This window comes from Garra rufa, chromosome 5 (genome assembly GCF_049309525.1).
Source record: "Garra rufa chromosome 5, GarRuf1.0, whole genome shotgun sequence".
Taxonomy (NCBI): domain Eukaryota; kingdom Metazoa; phylum Chordata; class Actinopteri; order Cypriniformes; family Cyprinidae; genus Garra; species Garra rufa.
In genome coordinates this window covers 39,361,080-39,372,864 of record NC_133365.1, presented here as the reverse complement: position 1 = coordinate 39,372,864, position 11,785 = coordinate 39,361,080, and the positions used below count along the sequence as shown (strand labels likewise).

The 11,785-nt window shown below is 35.8% G+C and overlaps 1 protein-coding gene across 1 annotated transcript; it reads right to left on the bottom strand.

The window, feature by feature from the left end:
* Window positions 1-1,473: 1,473 nt before the first annotated feature.
* On the bottom strand, window positions 1,474-8,520 carry tia1l (cytotoxic granule-associated RNA binding protein 1, like). The gene is made up of 11 exons (XM_073839663.1): window positions 8,326-8,520; window positions 7,534-7,630; window positions 7,088-7,186; window positions 5,741-5,795; window positions 5,502-5,589; window positions 5,341-5,416; window positions 5,095-5,203; window positions 4,855-4,953; window positions 4,244-4,328; window positions 3,264-3,399; window positions 1,474-3,172 (listed from the first exon to the last, which is right to left on the bottom strand). The coding sequence occupies exons 1-11, from the start codon at window positions 8,361-8,363 to the stop codon at window positions 3,023-3,025; spliced, it is 1,032 nt and encodes a 343-aa protein (XP_073695764.1). The 5' UTR covers window positions 8,364-8,520; the 3' UTR covers window positions 1,474-3,022.
* Window positions 8,521-11,785: the final 3,265 nt, after the last annotated feature.

Below are 11,785 nucleotides of genomic sequence, written 5' to 3'. Positions count from 1 at the left end.
GCTCTTCCAATATGAGTCTTTTTTCTAAAGTAAAGCATTAGCATCTTAGCATGAGCTAGCATCACTAAGAAAGGCATTGAACTACCAGTGCTCATGTGCTCTGCAATTATTGCTAAAAAATCAACAAGACTTAATTTTCTAGTGAAAAAAAATCTTATGTAAAGTACAGCTAGATAAACTTATAAATGTACACCCTTCATTGCAGGAGAATAAGAAATGACATGGCAACACTACTGATGTCCATAGTGAGAAACTAAGGTCGTACATCGTGTTTTCCTTCTTCCTAAGCCTTACAGGAAAATATGGTAAGTTCTTTTATTGCTACAAATATAAAATTGCCATTTTGTGATCTTTATTGAGAGCAAAGTGTCAACTGAAGTGTCCAGGCTGACTGAATTCTTCAGTCTTAAAGTTTTGCTTTAAACAAGGTGTTAAAACATGACCTGTTCCATTGACCCATACGAATAACAAACTGTATAGTACTCCATTTTTTTTAGAATGTTAGGAATAAAAAAAATCAACCAGAATCAGTGGAATTGGGTATATTTAGCATTTTTTTAAAGACAATGAAGCATCATTACTGTCACAAACTGGAGCCCAACTGTCAAAGAAAGGTGGATTTTCCCCCCCATAATGTACCAGAAAGAATTAATATGTGCCAAATGGCCATATGTAACACATGGAAAGCAAATTATTATATTTTTATATACAGTCAAACCACAATTTATTCAGACACCTTCAACATTTCTCACATTACCACAGTTTATTGTATAGTTTAGGAAATGGTAATAAAATAAGACAAGAACTCAAGTGTTAAACTGTCAGAACAAATTCATCTTGATAATGTCAGATAACTTTGATGGAAAGGTATGTAACAAAACATGATCAGGTCAGTGTCAAATCAAATTTTTGGTCCCAAATTTTTATAAATTTTACTGGTAGTCCACTCTATGAAGAATTGTTGGGTATAATATGTCAGTTTACTTTATTTTGCTATCCTCTTTCTATAGTTAGTATATTAATTATATAACTATATAATTAATAACTATAGTGTCCTGCACCCACTAGTAAAAAAAATATAAAAAATTATATCTGGTGTCTGAATAATTTTTGGTTAGACTGTATTAAATACGAGGTTGAATCTTACTTTTCAGTTTAATAAAAAAAAGAAAACCTTTTAACAGTCAAGAATTTAATGTTTTAGAATGTTAAAAAGGGATATAAATTAATGTTAATGGCATAGTTTTTATTTTTTTAACATTCGTCTTATGACTGCAACACTTCCTTCCCCTAATTTTTGAGTTATTCAAAACGTATTATGTATTTTGATTATATATTGACTAAATAATAGCAAAAAACAGTACATCTTACCTCACTCCTCCATAGCCAAGATGTGTCGGTCATCTTTCACCACAAAGCATCATGAATTATCACACAATTGTATAGAAATACTGAAGACACAAGATAGCAAAGTAGTTTTGAATGGTTATTATTAAGTGTTTTTACACATGGAATATAGTAAATGGAACAACATTAGATGGAAGCATATAATTGGGGTGTTTCAAAATAACAGTAAACCTCTCTAGCTTTTTACAAAAAAAAAAAAAAAAAAAAAATCCCAGTTAGATAGAAAAACGATACATTAAATAACTATGTTGATAAATTTACATGACAAAAGAAAAAAGGAGAAAAAAAACTGTTGCTCATTACTTTCAATTTGATCTACTTTATCATGACTCAGTGTTGGGGCCCAGTAAGAAAAAAAAATAACACCAGTGCCCAGTAAAGAATTTGGCCGTGTGAGCAACTCGAGAGCGTGTGGCTGAAACCCAGAAGTATCTTGCATTTCTTCACCTTTCCATATTACACCAAACACTGACATTAGAATCACCATCTCAATACCGAAAGATGGAAGCATGCAAGATCTTGCTTCATTTTTGTCAATGTCTTTGGCTTGCAAATTTAACAGTGACTCTTGAAGTAGAAGAATGGGAGAAACATTGAAAAATCGCATCTCAGTAACTCTAATGAACACGCTTTTTATGGATTTTTACAAGAGATTGTAACAAGAACAGAGCTCAGAATGTCCATGCAACGTTACATTACAGATGTTCAACAAACCCTGAATTTACAAGATTTAAAGAAATAATTCACAACCTCATTTTACACAGAATTACAAAAATCTTTACAAAGATGCCACAGCACTGCTATTACCGCCGCTGAGCTGTCACACCCTCAACTGATCCGAGCAAACATGATTGTAAAAACATGAAACAAAACGTCTTAAAAATTGAGCCAACGATTCCATGTTACAAAATGAATAGTCTAACATTTAAATTGAACAAAAAAGGAAGCATGTTTTCTGCATCTCTGTGTTAATACAACTTGTTAAAAGCTTTAGTAATTGTCCAAAACTTTATCATGAAGTTCCTGAAACCTCAAGTATTCAAGGCCACAGAATGATATATATGCAGAATACCTTTATCACTAGGCGTCACGAGATAAAATATTTTATATTCGATTAACGCGATCGCACGTCTCAATTTTTGAAACCTTTCTTGTAAAAGTGAAACGTAAAGCATAGTTGTACTGACAAAACAAAACTGAAAGATATTCGTGAACAAATCAGGTTTAGAGACAAGAACTCCATACAAAGAGTGCAGTATTATTAGACCTCAAACTTTCTACACCGTTCGAGGTGTGAGCTAAATTGAGCCTGCAGATTCAACACATTGAAAAGACATTCCATCTGTTGCAAAACTAGACAATTAAAGTCCCCAAAATGCAGTACTTTATAAAAGAAAATCTGACAACAAAAAAAATCTTGGGGCCTAAAAACAAAAAAGAGAGACAAAAGACAGGATTCCTTCCGAGTTAATGGTCTGAGTATAATGTACAGTGGGCTAAATGCAGCCCTTTCAACAACCCCTGAACTGGTGTGATGGTGAGTCCCATTGGGCAGATGCCACACTGAAGTGGGGTTTAATGATTGGACTGAAGGATTAGTCAGCCACATCTGTACTTATTTATATCCCTGCTGATTCCAGGCCTGCCCATAGACGCCGTAAGTGGGCATCTGCCAGCCGTTGGGCATATACTGACCCATCTGCTGACCGTTGCCGTATGACTGACCCCACTGTCCGTAAGGCTGGGCCGCATAGGTGGGTTTATTCTGTCGTGGAAAAAGACAAATTGTAATACTTCAGTTCGCAATAGGGCAGAGAGGAAATGCATATTTCTGAGAGGTCAAGATGAAGGGGTACCTGGGGCATTTGCATCTGTTGCATTGATCTCATATCAGCTGTTTCTTTGCCCCAGTAACACTTCACAGTGTGGCCCTCAATGCAGGTCCCATTTACGGACACTATGGCATGGGCAGCACCCTCATGAGAGTCGAACCTTTTTAAAAAAAAAAATAATAATAATAAAAATAAATAAGTAAATGTATAGGTGATTGATTTAAAGAGACAGTTCACCCAAAAATGAATATTCCGTCTTTAATTACTCACCCTTATGTCTTTTAAACCCGTAAGGCTTTTGTTCATCTTCGAAACACAAATTTCAAAAATATTTTTAATGAAACCAGAGAGCTTTCTGACCCTGCGTAGACCCAGAAAGATAGTAAGGACACTGTTAAAAATAGTCCATGTGACATCAGTGGTTCAACCGCAAATTTACAAACCTACGAGAATACTTTGTTGAATAAAGTCATTTTTTCTTTGTGCACAATTTCTTCTCTTGCCTTCCCACATTCACGACTGTACCACAAACGTATGTGGTGTCTCTACTGCAGAAGCTGGCATTCTGACATACAACCCAGATGCGCTACGCCTTGTTTGCAAGCAAAGGAATGTACACACATGCATTGTGGTACTGCTGCGAACGCGTGTTGAAGATTGACACGAAGAGAAGAAATTGTTGAATAAAGTTATTTTTGTTTTCTTTGCACACAAAAAGTATTCTTGTAGCTTGATAAAATTAAGGTTTAATCACTGATGTCACATGGACTATTGTAACATGTCCTTACTGCCTTTCTGGGCCTTGAACGTGTCATGAATGTGCGTTGCTGTCTATGCAGCATCAGAAAGCTCTCGGATTTCATCAAAAATATCTTAATTTATGTTCTGAAGATGAAAGAAGGTCTTACAGGTTTGGAATGACATGAGGGCAAGTAATTAAATGACAGAACTTTCATTTTTGGGTGAACTATACCTTAACGTCGTAAAGAAGCAGAATTACATACCTCACAAATGAGTAGCCTTTCTCTGGGAAAACCCTGATCTCCATTATCTGCCCGAATGGAGAGAAAGTCTGTCTCATCAGCTGATCTACAGTGGATGAGAAAAACACATTCAAATATCATAAAATATCAATATTTTGAAACATTTCATCTAGCTCTGCTTAAAAGCCTTTTAATTTAATGACATTTGTTCATTTACTAACAGGATGTGCAAACCTGTTTTAAAATTCAACAAGGTCTTATCCACCTTATTTTTCCAATGCAGAAGTAAGCCATTTCCCCATAAGCTACCGTAGGCGAGAATAACAACAAAGAGCAGTAAATGGTAAAACTGTTTGCTCTGCAAACCATTGTGTTCATAATTAAGATAATGCATAAAAATACGGTAAAACACACCAGTTTGCGACATCAAGTAACGAATGAGCTGTTCTGTACAGCTAAAAAAAAAAAAAAAAAAAACAAGAAGAAAAGAAAAAGCTGGACGCAGATGAGACCGGAAGCCAGGCACATTAAAATTACAAATGGCTGTGCCCGCTAGGAGAAAACAAGGTGGATAAGATCATATTATTTTCACAACATATGGACAATCATAATATTTAGATATTTGTACAAACCTGAAAGGCCAGAAGCAATGCCACCACAATACACGGTGCAGTTACTAGGACTCGACTGGTTCAGGACCTCCTCATAGGACAAGTGTTTGCTGCTGGATGCTTGAGATTAAAATGAGAGAATATTTTATAGTAATATAACACAAATGCACATGAATAAAAAGAAAAAACAGTTCCATAATAGAATCCAAAAAAATTAGACACCAAAGAAACTGTCAAATTATATAGTTTAGACCGACTTACCTTCATTGTTTGGTTTAGGAGCTGATGGCTTCCTTGTGGCCCAGTTTGTTCTGATCTGTCTGCCTCCCAGCCACTGGCCATTCATTTGCTGAATGGCACTTTCTGCATCCTATCAGTGGCAACAAAACCAATCAAACTGATCAATAACAAAAAAAGTTGTAAAGACACAAAAAAGTTATATTCATGTTATCCTGCTGCAAAAAGAGTATAACTTTGCCATCATGGCACTTAACATGAAAAACTTACCCATTTATTAATAAAGGAGATGAAACCATATCCTTTAGATTTGCCTGTGGCCAGATCCTTTACCACACGGGCATCACTAAACGAAATACATGAATGTTAATAAGGAAATCCAGCAGAGATGAGGTTTAAATAGCACTTGAATTACACAATATTCCACTTACGATATCTTTCCAAACGGAGCAAAGGCTGCTCTGACATCATCTGTTGAGATTTCTGGGCTCAGGTCACCAACGAAAACATGGAAATGATCTACAATAATGGTTTGAAGGGAAACGGTTAGATATTTCATAAACCTTGAAGCAAAAGAGAAAATGATTCATGCTTTACAGTTTGACCACACAGGCTTTTATATATGCCAGTATAACACACCATGCACATGCTGGATGAAGAGGACACTTACTGCTTGTGTCTTTCTTTTGACTGCCTGGCATTGAGGCCCAGTTAACTTTCATATCCTAAGAGAGAAAGCAAAGAAAAGACGAGCAGATTAAGACACCGACATAAAACATCATCTGCATCTTACTTAGCTGCATAATATGGCGAGCCTCCAAACGCAGAAGAAATAATCTGACAAAATAGAAACCCTGGTTGCCACTCAGGTTCAAAAAAACATAAAAAGGGACTATTAAAAAAAAAAAACTCTGGTATAATTTTCTACATAGTAAGAGAGTCTAAATAGCAGACTTACAAAGAAGTGACATTATCAACTTGTATTACTCCTCAAATGGTCCTTCATTACCTGTTGAGGATAAAATATTTGCACTGAATATATTTTCGCCAAGGCTTTGCTAAATTTGAAGGCCTGGTACAGGTGTAGACGATGAAAAAGCAAAGCCAGATGTTGACATACATGGAGGGGAGGATCAAAAGATAAAAATGGTCAACTTGTACCCAAAAGATGACTCAAAAAAATAAAATAAAATAAAAAATGCTCACATGCTTTAGGGAGTTTGAAACATGAAAGAGTAATTAGGCACTCCAGTGGACCAGTAAAGGATTCTGGTGTGTTGCAAGCACTTTCTGAATAATACCAATATAACTAGTATTCTCAGTTATATTAGCACATTAAAGCCATAAGCTAACAGTATAAATATGTACAATGAACATCTATTTTTACTTGCTTTTTACATTTTCTTTTCAATCTGTAAAAGCAGCAATATGCCACAAAGATAAAACAATATTTTGTTAAAAAAAAACAGCATAAACAGTAAATCCTTGGTCACTATACAGTGGTGGCCAAAATTATTATAAATCCTTTGCTGTGGTGTGTTGTAGGAAATATTAGTTTACAATTCCAAACATTCATTTTGCCATTAATTGTAATAATCCAGTGAGATTTTTGTTTGCACAAGGAGTCTGACAACAATCTCACTGGATTATTAAAATTAATGGCAAAATGAATGTTTGGAAACATAAACTGTTATTTCCTACTGACACACCACAGCAAAAGATAGAAATAACTGACTTAAAACCAATTTAGCTCGTGTTCTAATAATTTTGGCCACCACTGTACATTGACTTGTATCATGTAAATAGTTGATGAGATGGAGGGATTTAAGAAAAGGATTTGATGCACAGGGTAAAAGCAACTTACCTGTAAACACACTACAAGTGTGCTAACTAAAGATATTCAGTGTATCATCTTAGTATGTAGCATTAACATAGCTCCGAAAAGACATTTAGGGGGTGTAACTTAATTTCAAACCATATTTTATTTATTTTTGAGGGTGTGTTCACAATATTTTACCTTTCCTAAGATCTTCCTGCCGTTCATGGCAGCCAAAGCTGCAGCAGCATGTCTGTTCTCATAGAACTCCACAAAGCAGTATGGGTCATTTCCAGCCGTCTGAAAAACATAAAATGAACTGGGTCAAACACTGATCTTGTAAAGTTATAGGCTTCCCACTCTTTTTAATCAGTTAATCATTTTTAAGCAGTGGTCAGTCGTTTTGATCATAGACCAATTTGTTAACTGAAATGCAAATGCATTTGCAATGAAATTTTAATCTACACAAGAGCAATAACTAGACATGAACACAGCTAAAGATATTTATCAACTACAGCCATTTCCATGGCGTTTGAGATTCTACTAACTTGCATGACTTTTCCAGGCCAGAAAAACACCACTTTAAAATATTATCCGGTTTTCCATGACAGTGGAATCCCAGGATTTCGGATGTTTTTTCAACTCACATCAATTATCATTTTACAGCTCTTGCAGGGGCCAATCTGGGAGAACACTTGCAGAATGAGGGCCTCCGTAACGTCCCTGGAGAGGTTCCCGACATACCTAAAGCACAGAAGAGCACAGCAAACTGAGAAACACGGTCAATGCGTCGCGTTTTTCCTCCATCTCTCACGCTAGCAGCACATTCCGCGAGGTTTCATTTCTGCCACGTTTTCAGCGCACAAGAGCGAACAGCTAACATGATCCAAAAGCTCTTTTTATTACAGAAACCACGCATAGTAAACAGCCAGTCCGTCTGATTAAAGATTTTACATTAGAGGACAGTGTGATAAGGGCCCTAAGGGGATATAATAACATTTAAGCGCCTTTTTTGTAGTTAGCTTATTGGGTAACGGAAACCTAGCGCTACAAACGGAACTTGTGTGTTAGCAAAAGCCTCTTCTGCACGATAATTAGTCATAATGTGGACAGATCAGTACATCCATTTGGACACAGCTGGATAAAATAGAGTAAGATTAAGGGAAACACTGTATTTCTTAACCGCTACCCCTGCTAGGCTCGGTTCCGCTGCCCCAGTTTGGTGTTTGTCTAGCCGGCTTATGCTGTAGGGACTGAAAGCTTGGACGCTCATATCACACTTCATTTATAACATAAAGAGTCATCAACGTACTTGTGTTCTTGAGCTGATTAACTAAGTTTGGCGTGCTGCGCTTGCGACCTGTGTGGCGCTTTACTAAACGTGTTTAAACACGAGTTTGGCTTCGTAAAGTGGCCGACTAAACTACAGCAGCACTTACAATGTCCTGGGCTGGTCCTCGTCCATCATCATCATCATGCTGGTGGCGAAAATGTTGACGTTTTGATTTAAAAACTGCTCTGTTTTTAACGTTCGAGTGGATAAAGCTTCTATGATTTTAACTTGTTAGTTAACGCGAATTTACTGGAATAACTTCCTCTGACGTTACACGTGAAACGTCATCACATGACGTTGCGAGCGCTCTTCTTTAGCTCCTGTTGTTCCGGAGACAGAAACCGATTACTGCCCCCTATCAGGGCATACGCTGACCCTAATGCCAGGAGATAGGGCCGATTGCAGAACAGCAGAACCATACGTCACAGCAGTCACACGGCAGCAGCGCCACGGCAGCAGGCTCAGACGGTAGTGGGCGGAGTCTCCATCTGAGATCGAAAGTGGGTGAAAATAATGATCAACTTATATTTTTCTATATATTTTTAAACAGTATAAATTGAGTACAAAGCTCAAACAAAAAACAAAACAAAACTTGAGCAATAGAATGTTTTTATTTAGTTAAACTATATTTTTTGCCTAATCATTTCAGTATTAACCAATTTTTCATTGTACATAATACCATGTACTATACACTATACCCATCATAAACTGGATTTTCCAAAAAAATATTACAAAATCAAACAAAACATATAGCACAGAAGGCACACATTTAACAACAATAATAACCACACATTACTCACCTAACTAAATTAGTTTAAACCTAAAATAAATCAAAACTCTTTAAACATGCAATTAATCCAGAGGCATGATTTGTTCACACACTCATTAAGGAAATGTCCATATCATCCTTAAATTTAAAGTGAAACATGAAGGGCTCTTTGGCCAGCAGACTCTCATCATTTGTTTCTGCCATTATAAAAGTTCATTATGTTACTGCACATGAAATATAACGCGAATAACATTAAATAAATATTTTTTATAAGGTTACACACTGATTATTTATAACTTAAACCCCATTTTTCTACCCATCCGTTGGTCGCGCATATACGCCATGTTTGTAGGTTTTTTTTACACTTTTTATGCGTATGTGTAGTTCTAATCAAATCCTCGTTCAACACGCAATGTGTTGTGGGCAATATAATAGCCGTTAGAGTGCGCATTAATCCGTACTTCGAATTCTAAAGGTAAATTGTAGTAGACCGTCCGGAAATCTTTGGAATACTTTTTAGGACATACCAATTCTATTTTCGAATACTATTTAGGACGGATATTTTGTGGGACCTGATTGGGCTGCAGCAGGAGACTCCGCCCACTACCGTCTGAGCCTGCTGCCGTGGCGCTGCTGCCGTGTGACTGCTGTGACGTATGGTTCTGCTGTTCTGCAATCAGTCATTATTGAATGCCAGCGAGTCTGGATCATTTCGGCGAATCGGTTCTTTCGATTCACTGATTCTTTATCATATCCTCCTGACTACCAGGAAAAAAATGTTTTGAGATTTTAGTATTTTTTTTATGTCATTACATTGTTTAGAGTATAAAAACAAAATTGAAAAATAAAATTTTTGAAAAATTATATTTTATTCATATGTTATGCTACGTCCTCTGTAGAGGACATCAGAACTTTAAAAAATCTCTTATTTTTTAATAAAAAGACATGAATAGACGTAAAAAGGCAAAAACAGTCCAATTTCTGTTTCATCACAAATCCATTTTTATTTTTCATACCAAACTTTATGTATAGATGATTGTCAATTATTTTTTTAAAGATATATACAGAATGATTTGATAAACCATTTTTCTTTATGCAGAATGTGTGTAAAATGGCCATAAACAGGTTTTCCATGTATCTATAAACTATGTATAATTTGCATATTAATGTGTTTTTGGGGCAACGTATAATGATCAAATAAGTATAATAATGAGAGTAGTAATTGGCAAGATTTTCATAATGATATCTAATACTTCATAGCTATACTGAAATATAATTTCTTTCCCTATTTACTTGTTGTGTTTCCCAAAATGCGTAATAAGCATGCACCAAGTCCTAGTGTCCTCTACAGTGGAAACATCCTGTTTCGTGACAGAAAGTCATATTTTAATTTGAAACCCCATAACATTTTCCTGAGATGTTGTTTTATGAGAAAAAATGCAAAAATTTTCAGATTTAAATGATCATTACAAAATATTACCATATTTCCATACAGGTGTTATTTGATCACTAAATTAATGTCAGCCATATTTAAAGACCAAGAAGAGGGAGTGGTCATGGTGAAACTTCCAATCATTTGGTATCTCTGAAAAGCCCTGAATGTGCTCTGTACAGGACATCCAGACCTAAAAATCTGACATGTAAGGTCTCAGAGAAATGGCTAAAAACTTTTGTCCTCTACAGAGGACAAAACTCCATTGCTGGTAGTCAGGAGGATATGCTCTCCGACAGACATGTCTTCCGGCGAAACATATTAACTACTCTAAACGTCATAATAAAGCCAAGTGTAGATCGATTAAGTTTTAAGGGCATCCATTAATATTATGTACCAGTTTGTTGAAGGCATTCTTCTTACAAAAATGAAGTCATTTAAAAAATCTGTTAAATGTTCATATTTAATTTGCATCTAAAGCTACTAAAACTGATACTGATACTAAAATTCGTATACAGTTATTGGTGTTCAGTCCAATTTGGAAACTAATTTTTCAATCATTAAGGTCATTCTTTGTGAAATAGAGTGGGTTAAGGTTACATTATGAGCAAAATGCTTCATAGAATATAAAATAAGGAAATTAGACATCACCAGAGTGAATTTTTGTTCAGGGCATGGGTCTATTGGGGAGCTAGGAGGGCAATGGCCTCCCAGATTCTTCTTGTGCCTCTCAAATATCGCCAGGATACTTCATTTTTGTGATAGCACAGAATATAAAAAAATCTAAACATTATTTACATATTAAAATGACATTACATAGAATGTAAATTTAATGCTGCAGTAGATACATTTCATTTCAGTTTTACTTTTGCATTACACACACTCCACATATTTTTATATGTTTAAGATGTTTACAAACACCTTGCAGAATCTGCAATATATTAATAGCCTAAAAAAGAAAAAGGTGCAAAAAAAAAAAGAAGAGAAAAATAGATCTTATATTGTATGTTTTTAGTACTGTCCTGAATAAGCATTTTCACATAGGCCTAACAGACGTTTACTGTCCATATGCATTTACACAAATTCAAATTCATTACCCGATGATCCACAATCCACAAAGTCCCATGTTTGTCCTGTGCAGTCCTGGTCTGCCTGCTGTTCTAAAGAAAAATCTCAATATGTTGCCTTGTGCATCAGTGAATGCATAACACACCTCCGTTAACACACCTTATCTTAATGTTTATGTATGTCTGCACTATGTTTGTACTTTCTGTACTGAAAGCTTTTTTAACACCAAGACAAATTCTCTGCATGTGTGTGTGTGTGTGTGTGTGTGTGTGTGTGTGTGTGTGTGTGTGTGTGTGT

Coding starts and splice junctions, on each gene's coding strand:
- tia1l (XM_073839663.1), bottom strand. CDS start 8,363: ATGATGATGATGATGGACGAGGACCAGCCCAGGACATT. Junction 7,187..7,533: donor GCTGTAAAATGATAATTGAT/GTGAGTTGAAAA, acceptor TATGTTTTTCAG/ACGGCTGGAAATGACCCATA. Junction 3,400..4,243: donor AAAGGCTACTCATTTGTGAG/GTATGTAATTCT, acceptor TTTTTTAAAAAG/GTTCGACTCTCATGAGGGTG.